Raw genomic sequence first — 20,432 nt, forward strand, 5'->3', positions numbered from 1 at the left:
ATATGTCCAAGTTTGATAATTACTAAAGTTGTAATTGTTTGCAAATGAATATTAAATAAGTAAAAGATTAAACAATAGTTTAGATGTCATTCATACTAGATTTGTGAGGTACGTTGTAGGCCTCTCACAATTAGTCATCCGGATTACATTTTGAAATTTAATAATTAGATCATTATGTGTAATTATATGTTTTAATCTAGTTTTATATGCTTTTATTTCGATTCTATTGAACAATGAACAATTCAATCATTCCGGCAAGGGTGAGGTGTTCAGTGTGCGTACCTTGATAAACGATTTTTGAACTAAAAATGTCCTATTTAAATTAATGTATACATTCTGGACATTTGTGTAGTGACTCAGAATGTGAAGTTCTAAAAACGCTATAAACCAGTCCGTACGCGTGTGGCATCAGTAACTATGGTTTTTTACTCAATTAATTCACACACACTCAATTAAAATTCTGCCACGGCCCAATGATTCCGGAGTAGTTTAAAGGTCAAATTTTTAATGTGTATATATCAACACCAGGCACTCAAGGCGTTTCATAGTACTGTATTCTCAAAGGATTAAATGATTTATAGCACGGAAGTGATAATGAAAACAAGCAAGTAGGCCTACGTACGTACTGTATATAACAATTCCCGCATAATGCAAGAACTGTTTAAAGCATGGCTGTGTCGTGGAAGTGTATTGTACCTTGTGTGTTTGTATCTTGTATTGTACTATTATATATAAGCTACTATGATGGCACTACTTACTGGGGAAAGTCAATTATAAGACGTAGACCAAACATTTGTGTTACCAATTGCCGACAACAACCAGGAATTGGCGTAAGTATGCTTGTGACTGTTTCGTCTATCTATGATTAACATGGCTCAGCGCAGAATAAGGAATTTCGATAAATTAATTACAGATCAAATTTTCCCTGTTATTATTAGTATCCGTGTTATGCGCGATTTAAACGATTTGCGCAATTTGAAATTGCGCAAAGAATTCCTTGCGCAATTTGAAATTGCGCAAAGAATTCTTGCGCAATTTGAAATTGCGCAAGGATTTTCTTGCGCAATATTAAATTGCGCAATCAACTTGCGCAATTTTAAATTGCGCAAGAAAATCCTTGCGCAATTTCAAATTGCGCTGCACAATTTGTAAAATTGTTAAATTGCGCAACATAATTCTACCAGAATGCATGCTAACGTCGACGATTGGTTAACAATAATAATTAATTTGGAAACTAATAACTCAAAATGAAACATAATAAATGCGAAGATAACATGTGTATAATACACAACATAAATGGCATTCACAATTAAATAATATTATCACTCATTGTAACTTGAAATAAATCAAAATGAATGTAAAAATAACAAAAATTAAGGCAGTAATACACAACATAGTCTACCGCCACCACCATTTAGACTTGCTATCAAAACATAGCCAGTAGTAGGCTAGAGTAGTATAGCCGCCCGCCGGGGAACACCACCGCTTCGTTTTCCTTTGTCGGGTCTTCGTTGGCATGGTATATGCTTTACAATAACAACATTTTCACTATTAAAATAAGGAAATGCGATATTATCTTTAATTTTTAATCATTCTTAGAAATTACTATAAAAATATGGGTGTGCATGATTTCACAAACTGTCGAAAAACCTTGCGCAATTTGCAGATTACTTGCGCAATTTAATACGTTGCTTGCGCAATTTGAAACAGATGTTTCAATTCAAATTGCGCAAGGAATTCTTTGCGCAATTTTAAATTGCGCAAATCGTTCAAATCGCGCATAACATCCGTATTATTCGTCCTCTGAGCCGCGGTGATCATAACATGCTAATAATAGTTTATAGGCCACGTATGTTGCTTTCTAAAATGCCGCTTAAAATTCTTAAGAGTATGCCTATGGAACGCATTTATTTGTGTAAACATCGTGACATACAATAGTGACAATTGTGAGTAATTCCTCTAATTTAGAGGATGGAAGTTCTATTGATATTCATGATCAACTAAAACCTTTTTTTAAACAATTTTTTTTTCTATAGGAAGCTTTATCATGTTCTTTTCCGGTGGAAAAAATAGTTTTTGCAAAAACCCACAAGACAGCCAGTTCTACAGTAGCATCTATTATAGACAGATATGCCCTCAACCATCAATTGTCAGCGCCCGTCAGAGGTAACCTACTTGTCCACATTTCCAACTGTTTTCATTTTAAACACACCTTTATTTCGCCATCACATAAACTCGATATATTTAGTTCACATGTTCGTTATGATCATAAAGAGTTTGAATTAGCAATCCCTGGAGCGAAGCATGTTACAATCCTCAGAAATCCTATTGCACAATTTGAATCTGCATTTTCTTTCTTTGACGTTGCTAATCAGCTCAATATTTCAAATTTCCCAAATCCAATTGAAATATTTTTCGTCAAGCCTGATGAATACATCAACCACCGATTCTATAGGTGGGAGACAGTGCATAATCACCAGTTATTTGACCTTGGATTTGATACCGCATTATCAAACAATACAGAACAAGTTGATTCCAAAATACAACAACTTTCAAATGACTTTGATTTAGTTATGATTACAGAATATTTTGATGAATCTTTAATTTTACTTAAGCTCTTGCTATGTTGGGATTTTGATGATATTTTATATTTACCAAAAAACAAAAGAAGTTCTTCAAGCCGACATTATACATTATCGAACTCGACAATTGTCAATATTACAAGATGGAACGAAGCAGATATGAAATTATATAAACATTTTAATAATACATTTTGGAAAAAAGTAGATGAGTATGGAAATTATTTTCATGAACAATTACGCGAATTTAAAAATAAATTAAAAAGTATAAATGAAACGTGTATAACTGGTTCCAGGCAGGTAGAAAAGAAACATCGTGGAGAAATATTATTTGAAGAATACGAACTGAACGATAACCTGTCATTTGATGATATTGGTGTTTGTAAAAGTCTGTTGCAAGAACATTCAGACTTGTTAAAACTTATTAGAAAAGAAATGATAAAGGAAGGAAAGATTACTGATGACAATATTAACAAAAGAAAGCAGAAATGGAAAATTTGTTAAAATCAAGATTTTCAAATGAACATTATGTCACTGAAGACTAAAATAAATAAGTCATTTAAAAGATTTTATCTTAACACTTTTTGCCATACAAGGTCTGCTAACCTTTTTATTCACCTTCAAATTACGTAACTCCTTTTGTGTCTTTAGATTCACCAATTGTTATAATGCATAAAAAAACTGTGAAACATTCCATTGTATTATTCTAATCAAGCCTGATTATAGGCTTGAACATCTTCAGTTGACTTTTATTGTCCCGTTTCTACGTTCACTACAGCAGACCTACAGTATTTGTAACCATAAATCATTTTACTATAAAGGTAAGAACAACATTATAAAACAGTACTAGTTTATTGTAATTTAATATAAACGATTGTCTATAATTGTTAGACTTCCAGTTAGAAATGACTACGATACGAACTTGCTTATATCTGTTTTTATACTACTAGCAACGTATCCTACCTATTGTACAATCATGGATTGATTATCTCTTCCTTGATTCAATCATAGGCGCGCCCAGCCATTTCCTCTAACATTTAGTTCGATAGGCTTGTGAGGCTAATAATCGCTAATTGATAGATTGTTACCAAATACGTTATACAAGAAATATATATGGCCAACGAAAATGAAATATAAGTACATAATAAGTTGATGTTTATATCCATATTTTAGCCAATCCTCTTTCAATCCTTTTCTAGTAATCTGTGAGCAAGAGGTTCAATATGAACTGTTTCAGAAGACAAACGGTAAATTTGAATTTTCGTAATATTATTACTCTTATGATTATTATCATTTTAATAAAACAAATCGATCTATAATAATATACCTAATACTGATTATTACACATACACTGATCCTGTTTCTGTGTTGTCTTGCAGGTAGGAATCGGAAGGAGGAGTTTGTTACTGTTGTATGTTTCCATTTGATATACCTAATACTGATTATTACAAATACATTGATCCTGTTTCTGTGTTGTCTTACAGGTAGGAATCGGAAGGAGGAGTTTGTTACTGTTGTATGTTTCCATTTGTTCACTTGCTTGCCCTACCGTTATTTGGTTTCTTCATACACCAACTGTCTTTCCAGATTCACCATTAAGTAATCGGTACGCATGTTTCATTATTAAGAAAACACAATCCATTCTAATGAGTATAACGAGATAGGTATTCATTATTTAAAGAAACTCTTATTGTATAGGAACATTGTTCATTCTAATACTATCTTGGTGATCTTGTTTAGACTCAATCGTTAGTATGTGAATCGTTGTATAGTATGCAACCGTCAGTGTCCATACTCATTCTGTATATTGTACATTGACTGTACTGATATTCTACGTGGTTAATAATTGCATTACTGAAAAAATACAGTTTTATTCTATTAAATTAAAGAAGATTAAATAAATATATTTATTTTGTTGACATGTCAGATATATTTCAAAAGCCACGGCCATACACAATACGTTTGATAAGATCATCAAGAAAGAAGACGTCGAAGACAATATACAGTAAGCTAATTAGTTCATAGATTTTATATTATTATCATTAAACCACATCAAAATTATAGAAAATGATACGAAAAGACGAACTAAATAAGTATATGCACACTTTGGTCAATAATCGCTCTAATTGGAGAAGTCTTGTTTGAGTGCGCTATGTCGCAAGACGTTCAGCGTTCGTGATGGTGAATTATTCTGATTATTTATTATCGGTGTGTTGTAAGAACGTAAAACAGTGTGTATAACCGGATTCAATTGCTTTTTTTTATTCATAGATTTGGGAATAATCCAAGACATACTGTGAAAATGAGCAACTACTTGCATGATGCGTTAGATGACTTTATTAATCAAAGAAACGTCGAAAAAATACAGTAAGATTGTATACAGCTATCAACTATAAATAATATACTGCTATTGATACATTTATCTTCTTTAACATTACTCACATATAGGCCTAGTATTTGTGCCATTTATTTATATCGTTGTAAAAAAAATGATACATGTTATTCTATGTTTATTTTCCAGGAAAAGTCTTCAGAAAAGAGGAATTACCGTCGAGCGACTTTTGTCCGCTCTTAGGCCTAATTTAAATGTAACTAAAACAATTACGAAATTCAATACTTGCGCTCTTGTAGGGAGCTCTGGTATACTAGGTAACAGTAGATGTGGAAATGAAATAAATGCACACGATTTAATAATTCGAGAAAATGGAGCTGAATTGGATGAATTCGAAGAAGATGTTGGAAATCGAACAGATATGATGAGTTTCAATACAATGTCATGTATCTATTTAGCACATTGCCTTCGAGAGACTAAAAAACAGGAAGGCACGAAACCACTAGCCTGCTATAAAAGATATATAAATCTTGTGAATCAACTTAGGAACGCTATAATACTGTTTCCATTAGTTGGACATATTGAAAGAGAAGATCGACAAAAACAGGTGGATATATGCTTGGAGATAATTAAAGAAGAACAGGTTCCATTAGATCTGAGAGCTCCAGATTTCAATACAACGCAGTTTGTCATGGAGTAAAGTAACATTGTTTATTTAATCCTAATTAATTATCTATTGTTTTATCGGCTTGCGTTGATAAGCAACAACATCATCAAAACGGTCCTTTCAACTACATTTATAGTTTATATTTTAAATTGAAATGAAATATTATTTATTATATCAATAAGACAAAAATAGAGTACTGATATTAATAGTCTTTGCACAACTTGTGCCGATTTTGAAATAATATTTGTTTTTTTTTCTTTAGTCTAATGGGACAATCCAGAGAACCTTCAGCTGGTATACGTATGTTGGCATTTTCTTTCACCTTCTGCCGTCAAATATCACTTTATGGATTTTACCCATTCACAACACTTCCAAACGGAAAGCCAGTCAAGTACCACTATTTTGATGATGGATTCACTGGTAATGTAATACATAATATGACAGAAGAATTTCAAATCCTTACAAAACTTAATAGTGATCATACAATACGACTTGTTTCTGACAAATGTACGCGGGGAATGGTCTGATATATTAATGTTACAACACGACAATCTATATACAAAACGAATTAATTCATTAACTTAAACTATAATGTTACGATTATTCTGATAACACGCAGCCTCATTGTCAATACAAGATTAATATCGAACTTGATACAACTATAGGCAAGAACGACATAATCAAAACTTCTTGGTGACGTACAGAGTGTATTTTTCGAATACTGTACCGCTATAATAAATACAACGTATTTAATCTATCTTGGTTTCTTTTTGTTTTTATCTTTTTATTCTGTTTTGTTATTCTAGTTAACAACTAAATATTTATTCTCAGAAATTCCGAACTTTGTTTTGTACTCGTCAAATAATGTCTGAAGTGCTTTGCAGTATACGTCGTGCAGTGAGTCTATTGCTTCTTGGCTTGGATTTTCTGTCTTCTCAACATCTATGGGCTTTCCGACTGTGGTAGAATAAACAAATTATTGATAGAGTATATCGTAGATTATGATTAAGTATGCCTATTGTAGACTAAGCAAGTGATCTTAGCATCATATAACGAAATTTGTTTGTTTAGAAGATATAAATATATTTAGGCCTAAATATCGATGTGAATATTTTAAGAAATTAAAATGGACGTTAGTTACTGATGTCTGAAAATGAAAATTGATAATGGTAGCATTAATTATTTTATATACTTACCCACAGTATTAATTGGTTTGCGATGTGGTACTATACCGAATGTGTAGTTAAATACACCTCTTCCATAAAATGGAGTTAACGGGTAACCATTTACAACCTTTAGTTTCGTCTGAAGCCATCTGAGCTTCGAACCTTCTGGATTCGGCACTTGATTAAAAATGTCTGTCTCACCGAATGAGTAGATTGGAACAAGTTGAGATCTATACAAATAAATGAGTTTGAGCCAAAGCATTCATCTTTCAAGTATTTGTTAATTTTAAAAGCGTATTCCCATTTGCATTGTGAAGTTGAACGAAAAAATGTAATACCACAATCTTAAGTAAGTAACAACAATTGACTTACCCAGTTTCTAGTGCTTTCTTGATGAACCCTTTCCTCGTATTCAGATGAACTGTGTACTGGTCAGGGTGTGCTTCTAGCATTTCAATTGCTCCACCTACTACTATGACCACCATGTTGCCTTTACCCTGATCATTAAGTAGGTAGTTCACACTTTCTTTGCTGACGTCACAAGCACCTTCAGAATAATTTCGAAAACTTAGATTCATGATTTAATATTGAAGATGTTATAATTAAACGCTATTTATGCATTCTTGCAAATATCAAATTCAAGAAAGTTTTTGTTGATAGCAATAATAACAGGTCTAGAGCTGTGTTTCCATTGATTGGATTGTATTATGAAATTACCCACCTGATAACATAATATAATAACAGGTCTAGAGCTGTGTTTCCATTGATTGGATTGTATTATGAAATTACCCACCTGATAACATAATATAATAACAGGTCTAGAGCTGTGTTTCAATGTATTGGATTTTATTGTGATTTTCTTACCTGATAACATAATATAATCTCTATAGACTGGGAAAAAGAACTGTCCTCTGAGTGTGAGCAATGACGATCGTATGCCTGGAAACAATTTCTTAAACCCAGTTGCTTCAGACGCAAAATTTGTAAAAGCACCAACTGCAAATATTCCGTGAGGATGAAAACCAGCAACGTAATTCTTTGACGGATCAAGATCTGTAGATTTGTGCAATCTCATTGGAAAATAATCGGCAAGCCCTTTGAAAACGGACAAGCTTCTGAAATAGTCTGAGCGACGTCCGCCTCGTTGTGGTGTTTGACGATCGTACCATGTCCAACTGTAGAGGAGGATAGTTATCCAGTAGTACTTGGTGAATAAGAGATAGGTGGTTATGATCAAGATCGCAGGACCCAAGAGTAGGAACTGCATAAACCATATGAACATACAAAATGTCTGGAATCGCCGTTTAAGTGGCAGTAGAAATGGAGCAAACTCAATTCCAAGAAGTTTCATCTGAAGTCAAAATAAAAAGTGATCAACGATTGTTTCACCATTCCAAACATAGAAAGCATAATACGCCAATTTGGATAGATTTATATAATCTTACCTTTAATTTTCACCTAGCTAATTCAATCGTTCAATGGACAGCTCGCATCAACCAATGTCGTCGTTACACAATCACCCGAATTATCCAAATATCATAGTGTTAACATTGTTTGCCTCATGTGCTTATCAAGTTTAATTAGCATGTTGGTATAAGGGTGAAAGAGTCACACCACCCCCATGGACTTTGATCGATCAAAGTGACCGCTCTCAAGGTGAATTCAGTCACAGTTTTTCTGGACATTCATAATCTGGAACTTATAGATTCGGTAGGGTTATTGATTCAACTCTTATTATTGTGTTGGTAATGTATAGAACATGATTCTAAATACGATTTAAGCACAGTAACCAGTAAAGCATGATCTTTGTAAACAACGATCATTCACAATCATTTTTAATAAAGGTTAATATGAAGGTCATGTTGTTGAAAATATTATTCGTGATATTGTGTTTGCTCGTAGATAATGATATCATTTGAAGTTTGTTCAACAAGCGGAGGAAGTCGAGACTGATATAGGCTACCAAATTCACAGTTAAACACCTAGGCCTCATACTTTAATATTTTCCAGTGACAAACATATTAAAGAAATAATTCGGTATGTTTTAAGTCAAATATTCTGCAATCAAGATGATTCGAGTACTGTACATTAAGTATGTAACGCCTCCAATGGTACACATTATGAGCACTTAAATTATTATTATCATTTATAAAATGTCTTTACAATTTGCAGGAAGAATTTATTCTACGATGATTTTCGTATATGTATACGTTTACAAAATACTTCTAACTACACATGCTTATCATTTAAGTTTTTTCTAAGTTGTTAAGATATTTCTAATTTTTGGTCTTTTGAAAGGCCAAATTTGGATTTATAGTCATTAAACAGTTTCTCCAGCTGAGTCTTGTATTCATCATGTAGACTGCTGATCTCCTTTTCTGTTGGGCAAGGGTTTTGTTTAACTGGAATCGGCTTTCCAACTGAAACAAGAAGAATACCGTAACATTATGAACTGATGCATTACGCTAATATGCTGATATTACTAACTTGTTCGTATAAAACAATCATATAAATCCAAACAATACTTAATCACAGATTAAATGCAGATAAGAAACGGTAAATAACGAACAACACCTACCAACAGTGTTAATAGGTCTTCGATACGGAATGATTCCGAACATGTAATTAAATATTCCTCTTCCGTGAAATACAGGTGGTGCAAACCCAAAGATGTTTGTTAGAAAACGTTGAAACTTTCGTAAAAATGAACCTTCTGGATTTTCAACTTGATCATAAACATCAGTTTCCCCAAATGAATACATTGGGACTAGGTGAGCTCTAAGAAAATATACAAGTTTGTGTTAATTTATTTACGACCGTCAATCAATAGATAGATAATTGTCGTAAAGTATCGCACCGTCGTCGTTTTTTCGTAAATTCGTATAGCATGCCGCCGTCGTACTAAGGTAATCATCAACAATGTCACGTGGATTCAACCGTTCTTTCACCAAATCATTCCTCGATCGTCATTTCGGAATTATTATAATCATGGAAACTGTCGTGGAATTGAAGGTATGAACGCTTTTGCTTACCCATGTACTATTGCTTTTTTAACAAATCCCCTCCGCTTCTCCAAATAAAGTTTGTGAAGATTTGGGCGAGCGTTAAGAGATTCAATAGCACCGCCAATAACTATAACGGCCGCGTTACCTTTTCCGGATTTCCCCAATATGAAGTCGAGGCTCGTGCGACTGACGTCACAAATTGCTATATAAATTACAATAAAGCAAATATAATTATAGTGTACTAAAGTGTATCTCTAAATATTGATCTTAACTTTAAATGACCATGTTTTGTTAAAAATCTAATGACAACGTGATCTTTAAGAGAATTACTTACCATGCATAAGTAACAATTCGCGTATAACCGGGAAATAGAAGTGGCCTCTCAACGTCAACAAAGTGCGTCTAATACCTGGGAAAAGACCACTGAAATTCGTTCCTTCAGTACCAAAGTGCACCCAAGCACCATGACTCATAACACCATGTGGATGAAAGCCCATCAAGTAATTGTTATTTATGTCCAATTCCGCCGTCTTATGTAGTTTCATCGGGTAGAAATTCGCCATATAACGCCACATGGGCCATTTCATGACAAAATCCCAGCGTCGCCCACCTTCCATCGATGAATTCCAATCGTAGTACATCCATGAATAATAGAGAGCTGATAACCACCAGTAAGATGTCCACCAGAGGTAGAACGAGAGGAAAAGAAACCCGAATCCACCAAACAGGAATAGGACACAGTAGATTGCAACTACAAACGTTTCTATTCGTCTGTGTAACGGAATATTAAGAGGTGCAAACGTTTTTCCACTGTAAATAAATAACAAATATACATATAAATTGCATTTGGTGCAGGATCGGCGCGCCCTAATAATAGGCCTACGATACGATTTATCAGAAAACAGTGACGTGTTGAATGGCAATTGTCGAAATAGACGGACATTGTACGGATTTCTGCCTTAATTGCATAGGAAAAAAAATAATGCAGCCCGGCTTATATTATTTCAAAATAAAAGGATGAAAAGAAAACGAACGTTTGACAGCCATGTAGGCCTACTTCTTGCTAAGAATAATATGTAATGTAAATAGCAATGTTATTCAGTGGTAGCACCATTAAAATTTAATACTGACTTAGACCTACAGTACTTACTTTGTCTCCTTACTTATGTTGGAATCCTCCACATTTTCTCCCTCTTTTTCCATGTTTTAACTAACAGAAAGTAGGCCTATATAAATGTGTTTTTCTGTTGGTACTTTGATACGTGCCTGGCTAGGTCATACTGCCCTTGTAAAACGTGACCTCTTATTGTTAAGTTTATCGTGAACTCCGCCCCGTTCAATATTTTATTTAGATAATAAATTTTGCAATAGGCCTCATGTTCAGTTCTCAAAAACAATGTCTAGACCATTTCCTTTGAATGCTGTAGTTCGTTTATTTCTATGTGCTAAATTGCGCATGGGTGGGAACACACTCACTTATTACAGTGTAGGCCTACGGATGTTTTCATTAATGGCTTCTGTAAAAATACAGGCCTATAAAAAAAATAATAAACTGCAAAATTACTCTTCATTCTTGTATAGAACGAATCACTGTACAAGTACAAGTGCAGTGAAACACTTCGTTTCCTCCATTTGTTTTAAATAATTAATTATTTATAACCTCCTTTAACATTTTTATACGAACAATGTTATATTTTGAGAACCTTTTTTATGTATTGTTACCACAGCTGTTTTTGGAAGTGACAAATCAATATTCACGTCTTTGGTTATCAGCTAATTAATATAACATACGTCATGGCACGTAGGCCTACTTATTGTTGGAAGCAGGGCCTATTAAAGATTTACTAGGCTTATATGTAACTGCTTCAACTTTATAGGCCCACACATTTAATTTAAATACCAATTTATACGGGAATATGACATCTATATCGAAAGAAAGATTTAAATCACATAGTCCAGTAACCAACTACTCAAGGTGGACAACTTCACGCGTTTTTTTTTCTCAGAAAAAGATTTAGGCCTACTTTTTCTTTAAAGTACCTATTTCTCAGATGTAGTTAGACCATCTTAACCACTCATTCAGTGACATCACCAAAACCACACTCTTCCTTCAGAGAGCACGCGCGCGTAACAGCTCAGTGGAAACCTAAATTAATGTCAAGTGTTTATCCGGATCCACACCGTACTTTGTTTTATGCTCCTCAAAGAGTGTTTCCAGTGCCTCTACATATTCCTGATGAATACGATCAACTTTCTCCTGCGACGGACTTGTATCTTTAGATATTGCAATTGGCTTCCCCACTGTGTGAAAACAAACATTAGGTCTATGCAATAATTTACATTCGTGATTTATAAGATAATTTGAATTCTTGGCTTCAGTGTAAAATGTGTTGTATTGGATTAATAAAATATAACTACAAAGCAACAAACAGATTAAGTACGAACTGAAATTATGATGATATAATCAGGGAAGAGTGAAATTACACTAATACATTACATTCATTTCACTCTTCCATGATATAATATAACAAGATTGACGTAACCTTTTATCGACTTACCGACAGTATTAATTGGCTTCCTGTATGGGATTATACCCATTGTGTAGTTAAATATTCCACGACCGTGAAATATTGGCGGTGCAAACCCCAAGATTTTTGTCATCTTTGTTTGGAACCATTTTAATCGGGAACCAGGAGGATTAGGAATTTGCTCATAAATGTCTGTCTCACCAAATGAATAAACTGGAACAAGGTGCGCCCTTTTAAAACAATATATATTATATATTTAGATTAGTTAATTACAATCTGGGAGCTTTCATTAATTCAATAATAACTTCTACAGCGTAGAACCTTAGCAAACTGCCATGTCATTCAGATGAGTAGGGGAAAGGGGATATAAATAAAGCAATAAGAATTAGTTAAAAATAAATCAGAACATACCCGTGTATAATTGCTCTCTTAACAAATCCTTTTCTTCCTTTTAAATAAAGAGTATGAGAGTTTGGATGTGCCTCAAGTGACTCAATAGCACCACCAACAACTATAATAACAGCATTGCCACTCTCACCACACTTTCCCAACGTGTAGTCAACACTTTCACGGTTAACATCACATATTGCTAAAAAAAAATATTGAAGAATTATTCATTAATTGTATTACCGACGTATTATAGTATACAAAATAAGGTAATTGTTTAAGTTTGTATGTATCAATTAATGACTGCAGTGAAGTAACCAGAATTAACCTAAATAGTGGAGGTAAAACATTAAGAAAATACGTATCGAGGTTCATTGTATTTTGATATTTATTAGAAGTAGTTGTGGTATTAACACAAGAGGTCTACTCACCGACTGACATAAGATAGTCTCGCCAGAGAGGGAAGTAGAACTGCTGTGAGAGAATCAGCACAGTTGGTTTTAAACCTGGAAACTTCTTGCTGAAATCTGTAGCATCTGTACCAAAGCTGATGAACGCTCCGATTCCCATTACGCCATGAGGATGGAACCCAAGCATGTAGTTGTGCTTCGGATCCAAATCCGCTGTCTTATGAAGTCTAGCAGGGAAGTAGTTGGCCATGTGTCGCCAGAAACGAGACGTCACCATCCATTGACTCCTTCTTCCACCTCGATGTGATGTATGCCAGTCGATGTAGAACCATATATAGGCAAGTATTGTAACCCAGTAGAAAGAGGTTGTGAGGAGGTATAGTAGAAATAAGAAACACAACAGACCGCCTATCAGAAATAGTATACACCATTGTGCCACTGCGAATGTTTCAAGACGTCTGTGAAGAGGAACTAATAAAGGTGCGAACGATATTCCTAACAATTTCATGGTTCTGTAAAAAAACAAAATAAGTTATAAACAGATTTGCAAAACGTTTCTCTAAAAGTCAGTTGAAAGATGTCATGGTGTTTGGATAGAGCCCTGGATTTTCTAACTTACCATTAATTTCACCACCTAAGAATTTTTAATTAAATTTGACTAGAAATGAAAATAAATAATTTGCTAAATACTAACCACTTTTCATGACAGGTTTTATTGCAATTAATCATCAACAAAAGATCAACTCAATGGCATAGAATCCTAACCAAGCAACACATACAAAACGAACTTATCAATATGACAAGAAGGTCACGATTAACACACATGGTACGCAAATTACCATTGGCTCAACAGACAACTTTTAATCGATATGACAAGGTCACTAATAACACACATGGTACGCAAATTACCATTGGCTCACAGACAACTTTAGAGATAACAGTCATATGAATTATGGCCTACATTGGTATTATGAAACAATTTCTACTGCTTTGAGTGTTTGAAGCTTCAATCTATATTTTAGAAAGTTGTATATTTAACCCCATTGTGGTAGGCCTACTCATAGGCCTATTATATTGCGTAACGCACACATCCTGTCTGACTGAGAACAGTCTGAGAACCAACGTTTACGAAAACACCCCCAGAATGTAACACAGTGATACTACACACCGGGCATAACAAGTATAAACAACTCATTAATTTTTTTTAATGATTTATCCGAAGGACGGCCATCACCACTGATCGATAGAAAAAACCCGTGGATAAAACAAACGGTACTTACTTTAGTTAGTATTCACATGCAACATTGCTAATTCAACAATAAGGTATGATAAAGACACAGCTGAAGGTTCCTACAAGCATTGTTTCCTTTAAATTACGGAAGTACATATTACATCAAATTTCGTCATTTTGTATTGAGTGTTCTGAATAAAAGATATGTTTGTTATAATAATATACAGTACAATGACATTTCATGATCCAGAAATACGGACGGGTTTGGTGTCTTTTGTCATATTAGGCCTATATTGATAGTGAAACTGGATTTTATATTCATTTATTTTATTTTATTCAGTGGAGTGCATGCTATTATCATGGAGGTAAACAATCCATGCTATTATATTCACCCCACATGACGACCAAGGAACTTATATACTTTGTTGGCAAGTTTTGGGAAATAAAAAAAATATATTTTTTGGAAATCAAATCACCCATTAAAACCAATAGCGTCACTATGGTATGCAAATGTAGTATTTGTTCTAAGGTTCCCGCATCTGCATATGGACATATTTGGTGTCGGTTTAATACACGAACAAAGGAGACAATACATAAGAAATGTTTTTGATGAAGCCGTTCACAATGTATTTACATTTTGTATTTACTTAACCAGGTAGTGAGGTGCAAAGTTTAAACTTTTGCTACAGCGATAAGTAAGGTCCACGTAGCAAACTATATTTTACCAGAGATAATAAGATCGTTTAGAATGAACCCTGCAGATTAGCTGTTACATAAATCAGTGACGTGAATATATATTACCGATTGCGTGCACTGCATATAGTACATTATACATTTCACAGCTAAACGTGCTGGTTTTACCTACTTGCAATAATCACAGAAAAAAACAAAAATGTTTATGAACATTGCAGAGCGTATGTTTACATCTACAGCAGTACCGAAATATGATTTGGTCAAAAAACACGGCGAAAAGGGGAAGGTATGTCACATGTATTTTTAAAACATTCACACAGTACAGAGAAAATGTTTTATTTTTCACACATTGGATTTTTGGTAGATCGTCTGTCATCAAGTTGAAAACTTATACGGTAAGTGGGCATGCTAAGTAAGTGGAATATTTAAATCAAGTCGATCCACTAACTCGTGTATTATATAAGGGACACTTTAGGTGTAATTGTTTTATAGGAATATGAGGAACGACGATACAACGCGGGCAAGTGGATAGTTACCAAGGTAACCGGTAAAACATTTAAAGAAGGTTCCGATGAAGGATTCATCAGGTTATTCAAGTATATTGGTGGAGAAAATAAAGAAGGTCTGTTATAACAGTTTTATTTATCAATTTGATTTATTTTTATCTTATAGTTATATTTATCACGAAGAGTTTGTGTGCCCGTAAAAGTGATATGACACGTATAACTTGGACGCAACGGAAATAAGTAAGCGCATCGCATTGACAAATCACGACGCAATGGATCATCCGCATTGTCATTTTTGATTGGTTAACCCAATGCATCACACCTACGTCGTTATTGCGTTCAAGTGGGAACCAAGTTTTTGTGGTCATATCACTTTTACGGGCACACAAACTTTTTTGAGTTGATGCTTCTGCTAGTGTCGTCCATTCCAAATTGCTAAGATCCCGGATTTGTTGCTGGACATTATAGACATACAAACTGGTATAGGCATTTTGTAAGAAACTATGTCGCATCACATTTTCCACTTTTCATAATCGTTTCGTAACCGTAATTAGTTTATGAATTTTATAGGAAAGAGAGTATCGATGACGGCCCCTGTCGTCCTGTTTACAAGACCTGCTGATGAGAACTGGAGTAAGTGTGCTGATGAAGTAATGGTGGGGTACTTTGTACCAGTGGATACTAAAGATCTTCCAACTCCAAAAACAGATGATATAACATTTCGTGACTCTCCAGAACACACCGTTTATGTAAGGTAGGATTAGCTGATAACTGAAATATTTACTTTTTCTAAGTTGATATGAAAGTTTCTAAATTGAGCATGCGCAACGCAATTAAAATGACTTCACGTATGACTTCAAGTTTTTGAGTTTGATCCAAAAAGTTTATCCCGTTGAATTTTGTAACTATACCTAGGAGACTAGGCTATTATCACCGTAATGTTAAATTTCTGTGTGTGTGCTTTAAATGTCGATTTAATTTACAGAGTATTTGGAGGCTTTGCGAAAGAAGACGATTACATAACAAACATCAACATCTTACGAAACGCCATCAACGACAGTGATAGTTATCACAGTAATTTCTTCTATGCGTGTGGTTATGACAGCCCCATGAAACTTATTAGTAGACGTAACGAAGTCTGGCTTATCAAGAAATAAACATAAGCTGAAATAGAATCGTCAGAGACTGGCCAAATCCAGCTGGAGAGGGGTTCCAAACATGTACGGGGGTAAAAACAGAGGCTTATTATATAGGACTACCGTGAAACGTCACTGAAAGTGAATATGACCAAATTCAATACATCATAAAATACCGGTAATGTAACCGTCTGACAATTAATTTGATTTGTTTTAATATTGTGTTTATATTAATTTGTTTTTAAATATTCAAAATTGTAATTATTAGTTCGAGGATACAATTATGTTTATTGCTTATAATAATGATTGAAAAATATTATATGTTACAAGAATATTTAAATAAAACTCATGTGCAACGTATTCTTTATTGTCCAAGTAATTTGTTTGTTGTTACGTCATTTTGGAATGGACCCTATAAATATCGAGACTATCAAAAAACCAATCAATGATCAATATATCAAACAATCAATCAATCAAGAATTATAAATGCAAGTTGAAATAAACAATAATTAGGACTCACGATAAAGTCACACAGACTCTAGAAATTCCAAGTTGAAATAAAAGATACTCAACATATAGAATAGCTGAATCCCCTTTCCCTCTTTAAAAAAAAAACAAATGGAAAGGAGGATTATTTTTGTAGGCTACAGAAGGAACAAGGCCATATACATGGCTGTAGTCGCGTGCTCAAGTTAGTACTTACGAACCAACCGCGTTGCACGCGACTAAAAATTAGGAAAATAATGTTTGACTTGGTATAAAAATAAAATAAGACAGCGCCCTCTATTCAGAGCAGACAATCTCATTCATTGCAGCTGGCTGGCTGCTGTTGCTGCTCGGATGGAATCTTCAATAAAATCGAAATCAGACTACAGAACTGCGCATTCCAAGAGGCGTTGCAAAACAAATCGATCGTGGACTCAACATTGGAGCTGAGCATGTACTCACATAACTAGTAAGTAACACCACATTGTTTATAACATGATTGAAAACATTCATCGTAGGCCCTGGGTAAATTAATTGGTGTCAATTATCGCTAATTGTTCATGTAATTGTGATGCACCCATGCATGAAAGGCACCGCATCGTGCTTAGATATACCCTGGTAACAGCTTACTGGAGCTATTAAACAGTTCGCACTTACTACGGCGCGATAAATTAAACATAAATAAATAACTCAATTTGTTTTGGTTTGAAATAATCCAAGATATAGAGGTTAAATGTCATACTTACATTGCATGGTATGTAAACTAAAAAGTATGTTGTGGTGACTTATTATGTATGAAGCTGCTGTTCTCAAATGTTTTTATTTCAAAATTCCCACACAGGCAATGCATAAATAATAATATATGAAAAAGATTGTAAATATAATGGACTAGTTGTTTTATTATTATTTATGTACAGTGCATGTTTTGTCTAGACCTTTACTACAAGAGAATGTTCAAACGCAAAAATATGGAACTAAAAATTATTTTTTATTTTTTTCAGATTATTTTTTGACCAGGATGTAACAACCTCATAATGTCATATGAGCTATGATGCTCAATCGTAATAACAATAATTACACGCAACGTCGCTTTCATCCCAAACAAACATTTGTAAATGGACGTCATGTTTCCAACACATTTGAAAACAATAACCATGTGTTTGACTGGTCATCTCATCAAGCCAGTAAATGGGATTCCAACTTACCCGTACCAAATCTCTCTTTTCGTTGGGCCGTGGTTATTGTTGTAACATTTGCGTTTGCATGTTATGTAAATAGTATTCCTGGAACGTTTGTCTTTGATGATCTGGAAGCTGTTGTGAACAACAAAGATGTGTTACCAGGGTCATCATGGTTTGGTGTCTTTCAGAATGATTTCTGGGGAAAGAAACTGTACAAGAAGGAGAGTCACAAGTCCTACAGGCCTATACCTGTCCTGACATTCCGGTGAGAAACATTTATCCACTAGGGATTTCATATTATATTATAAGCCTTTTGTAAATAAAAATGTAATATTTACTGCAGTCAACTCTCCCAAACCGGACTCTCTGAAAAGTTCAAATGGTTCTAATTCATTTTTACCATTAAAAACACATTCTGAATACCAGACTTTCCAGAAAACCAGACGTATTTGGCCAGTATTGGGAGAGTTGACTGTACTTATAATAGTGGAGAATTTTCTTCCTATTTTGGGTTTTTGTTTTGAGATCCAATCCAATGTATTTGAAGTTATAATAATCTTTATCATTACAATTGACGAGGCCATAAACGGCCATGTTGCACCCACTCCCCCTATTTCAAAATCCTGAATCCACCACTGAAGGCATTACACTTTTTTAACAAACACAGTTTCATTTTATGATGTAGAGAGACCAGCTGCCAACAACATTTGATTTATGTGTCTATTACATTAGTAATCCTAGGAATGATGATTGCTTCTATTCTGAAATGTGTTCACCTGTTCCGTCACACTCCCCCACCTGTTGTGTACAGTGTAGCATGACACAGCTGTCCGTCCCAATTGACAGGGTAGGGGATCACATTTACTCCTTCTATTAAAATATTGACATACAGCTGTTCAATGTAGGGGAACATACCTGAAGAGTAAATACAATTCTCTTTTACTTATAAGTAACAGACATTTAACAGGATGTTTATGTACTATATATCCTTATTCAATTTTCAAGGGCAATTGAAAATTGGGGCAGAAAAGGATTGTAAAAAGATACTGTTTACATACAGTTCAGTCATACACCAGTATGAAAAAGAGAGAAAAAAAGTACAAGTCAATTATACAGAATTAGCCTACAATGACAAAAATAAACTATAAGTATAATTTATTCAATATTGAACACAATCTCTTTAATTTGCATTTATAATCCATGTAAATAGTAGGCCACGTTATGTAAATCAAAATATCTTTCTAAAAATTTAATTTGATATGCATTAATAATTCACTCTTCCCTGATTAAAACACTATCATTACCATGCTAGAATACTTAGATTACTCAACATTGTACTTTGCTGTTTTATAATTCATGTAATTAACAGGTTAAGAAAAAATGAATAAATTAAAATGTCATTCCTCTGGTGAGCTAAGAACACATAGTTATGAATAAATGCTGAATTGGAAATAAGCTTAGAAAACAGTAGTGCTGTTTATTTTATTCCTTTCAGCAAAATATTACATAAAATAAAACACAATGTGGAGTACTGTGAAAGGTCAAACGTATCGTTACCACTATCACCAGGAATGATGTGACCTGCCAGCTCCCAGAACAAAAACTAAAAAAACAAATTACTATAACCGTTTTTAGGTTTCTCCAAGAGTATCTTCAATAAATTCAAGTTTTTTAAAATTTATTTGTAATAGGCTATAACTTTCTTATTTACTTGTTTTTGTTTTCAGTTTGAACTACTGGCTTAGTGGTGGGCTCAATCCACTGGGTTTCCACATCACCAATGTTCTACTCCACATGTTAGTCAGTGCCATGTCTCTTCCGGTCTGTTCCATTCTTTTAGGAGGGGTATTCAAAGGCGACAATTGGAACCATCCACGAGCAAGTTTGTTGTGTTCCCTATTGTTTGCTGTACATCCTGTTCATACTGAAAGTGTAAGTTTTTAAAAGTTTTCATTGCAATATTCTTAAAATAGAATCTTTGCTGATTTCACACGTGTGTGGACACCACCTTTTCATTCAGAGCAACAAAATGTCCAGAATGTTCCATCTGAATAACCATGATTACACTTTATACCCTACATTTGTATTTCATTATGGTTTCAATGACTTTTTAAAAAAACACATT

The 20,432-nt window shown here is 34.1% G+C and overlaps 6 protein-coding genes across 12 annotated transcripts in view; 3 read left to right on the plus strand and 3 right to left on the minus strand.

The window, feature by feature from the left end:
- Positions 1–775: 775 nt before the first annotated feature.
- The window catches only part of LOC144843003 (protein O-mannosyl-transferase TMTC4-like), a 52,186-nt gene continuing 32,529 nt past the window's right edge, over positions 776–20,432 (plus strand). For all 3 annotated transcript variants that reach the window (XM_078699636.1, XM_078699637.1, XM_078699638.1), the window contains exons 1-4: positions 776–830; positions 17,456–17,595; positions 18,128–18,572; positions 20,035–20,239. In XM_078699636.1, the coding sequence (XP_078555762.1) occupies positions 18,175–18,572; positions 20,035–20,239 (603 nt within the window). In that variant the 5' untranslated portion in view covers positions 776–830; positions 17,456–17,595; positions 18,128–18,174. The remainder of the gene's footprint in view (positions 831–17,455; positions 17,596–18,127; positions 18,573–20,034; positions 20,240–20,432) is intronic.
- On the plus strand, positions 3,093–6,398 carry LOC144843004 (CMP-N-acetylneuraminate-poly-alpha-2,8-sialyltransferase-like). Of its 2 annotated transcripts, none has more exons than XM_078699640.1 (7): positions 3,093–3,400; positions 3,779–3,826; positions 4,064–4,185; positions 4,507–4,584; positions 4,851–4,946; positions 5,101–5,607; positions 5,841–6,398. In XM_078699640.1, exons 2-7 carry the CDS (start codon positions 3,803–3,805, stop codon positions 6,103–6,105), a joined length of 1,092 nt encoding a protein of 363 aa, XP_078555766.1. In that variant the 5' UTR covers positions 3,093–3,400; positions 3,779–3,802; the 3' UTR covers positions 6,106–6,398. The 2 variants fall into 2 exon arrangements, with proteins under 2 accessions (XP_078555766.1, XP_078555767.1); XM_078699641.1 differs by having other exon boundaries at positions 3,387–3,400; positions 3,753–3,826.
- Positions 6,319–8,095, minus strand: LOC144842473 (2-acylglycerol O-acyltransferase 2-like). Its single transcript, XM_078698919.1, has 4 exons — positions 7,609–8,095; positions 7,117–7,291; positions 6,775–6,974; positions 6,319–6,535 (listed from the first exon to the last, which is right to left on the minus strand). The coding sequence occupies exons 1-4, from the start codon at positions 8,093–8,095 to the stop codon at positions 6,381–6,383; spliced, it is 1,017 nt and encodes a 338-aa protein (XP_078555045.1). The 3' UTR covers positions 6,319–6,380.
- Positions 8,720–11,043, minus strand: LOC144843005 (2-acylglycerol O-acyltransferase 2-B-like). The gene is made up of 5 exons (XM_078699642.1): positions 10,900–11,043; positions 10,084–10,559; positions 9,777–9,951; positions 9,323–9,522; positions 8,720–9,164 (listed from the first exon to the last, which is right to left on the minus strand). The coding sequence occupies exons 1-5, from the start codon at positions 10,950–10,952 to the stop codon at positions 9,010–9,012; spliced, it is 1,059 nt and encodes a 352-aa protein (XP_078555768.1). The 5' UTR covers positions 10,953–11,043; the 3' UTR covers positions 8,720–9,009.
- On the minus strand, positions 11,108–14,438 carry LOC144843006 (2-acylglycerol O-acyltransferase 2-A-like). 3 transcript variants are annotated; one of them, XM_078699644.1, is made up of 5 exons: positions 14,355–14,438; positions 13,096–13,586; positions 12,689–12,866; positions 12,308–12,507; positions 11,108–12,050 (listed from the first exon to the last, which is right to left on the minus strand). In XM_078699644.1, exons 2-5 carry the CDS (start codon positions 13,580–13,582, stop codon positions 11,896–11,898), a joined length of 1,020 nt encoding a protein of 339 aa, XP_078555770.1. In that variant the 5' UTR covers positions 13,583–13,586; positions 14,355–14,438; the 3' UTR covers positions 11,108–11,895. The 3 variants fall into 3 exon arrangements, with proteins under 3 accessions (XP_078555770.1, XP_078555771.1, XP_078555769.1); XM_078699645.1 differs by lacking the exon at positions 14,355–14,438 and adding an exon at positions 14,243–14,261; XM_078699643.1 differs by lacking the exon at positions 14,355–14,438 and adding an exon at positions 13,769–13,828.
- On the plus strand, positions 14,725–16,991 carry LOC144843007 (heme-binding protein 1-like). 2 transcript variants are annotated; one of them, XM_078699646.1, is made up of 4 exons: positions 14,725–15,393; positions 15,491–15,620; positions 16,075–16,258; positions 16,490–16,991. In XM_078699646.1, exons 1-4 carry the CDS (start codon positions 15,250–15,252, stop codon positions 16,659–16,661), a joined length of 630 nt encoding a protein of 209 aa, XP_078555772.1. In that variant the 5' UTR covers positions 14,725–15,249; the 3' UTR covers positions 16,662–16,991. The 2 variants fall into 2 exon arrangements, with proteins under 2 accessions (XP_078555772.1, XP_078555773.1); XM_078699647.1 differs by having other exon boundaries at positions 14,727–15,284.

The sequence above is a fragment of the Antedon bifida genome, chromosome 5, assembly GCF_963402885.1.
Source record: "Antedon bifida chromosome 5, ecAntBifi1.1, whole genome shotgun sequence".
NCBI lineage: Eukaryota > Metazoa > Echinodermata > Crinoidea > Comatulida > Antedonidae > Antedon > Antedon bifida.

Coding starts and splice junctions, on each gene's coding strand:
- LOC144843004 (XM_078699640.1), top strand. CDS start 3,803: ATGAACTGTTTCAGAAGACAAACG. Junction 4,585..4,850: donor GACGTCGAAGACAATATACA/GTAAGCTAATTA, acceptor TTTTATTCATAG/ATTTGGGAATAATCCAAGAC. Junction 4,947..5,100: donor AGAAACGTCGAAAAAATACA/GTAAGATTGTAT, acceptor TTTATTTTCCAG/GAAAAGTCTTCAGAAAAGAG.
- LOC144842473 (XM_078698919.1), bottom strand. CDS start 8,095: ATGAAACTTCTTGGAATTGAGTTTGCTCCATTTCTACTGCCACTTAAA. Junction 6,975..7,116: donor AAGAAAGCACTAGAAACTGG/GTAAGTCAATTG, acceptor TTATTTGTATAG/ATCTCAACTTGTTCCAATCT. Junction 6,536..6,774: donor CAAACCAATTAATACTGTGG/GTAAGTATATAA, acceptor ATTCTACCACAG/TCGGAAAGCCCATAGATGTT.
- LOC144843005 (XM_078699642.1), bottom strand. CDS start 10,952: ATGGAAAAAGAGGGAGAAAATGTGGAGGATTCCAACATAAGTAAGGAG. Junction 10,560..10,899: donor AACATAAGTAAGGAGACAAA/GTAAGTACTGTA, acceptor ATTTATTTACAG/TGGAAAAACGTTTGCACCTC. Junction 9,952..10,083: donor CGAATTGTTACTTATGCATG/GTAAGTAATTCT, acceptor TAATTTATATAG/CAATTTGTGACGTCAGTCGC.
- LOC144843006 (XM_078699644.1), bottom strand. CDS start 13,582: ATGAAATTGTTAGGAATATCGTTCGCACCTTTATTAGTTCCTCTTCAC. Junction 12,508..12,688: donor AAGAGAGCAATTATACACGG/GTATGTTCTGAT, acceptor TTGTTTTAAAAG/GGCGCACCTTGTTCCAGTTT. Junction 12,051..12,307: donor GAAGCCAATTAATACTGTCG/GTAAGTCGATAA, acceptor GTTTTCACACAG/TGGGGAAGCCAATTGCAATA.
- LOC144843007 (XM_078699646.1), top strand. CDS start 15,250: ATGATTTGGTCAAAAAACACGGCGAAAAGGGGAAGGTATGTCACATGT. Junction 15,394..15,490: donor TCAAGTTGAAAACTTATACG/GTAAGTGGGCAT, acceptor ATTGTTTTATAG/GAATATGAGGAACGACGATA. Junction 15,621..16,074: donor TGGTGGAGAAAATAAAGAAG/GTCTGTTATAAC, acceptor TGAATTTTATAG/GAAAGAGAGTATCGATGACG.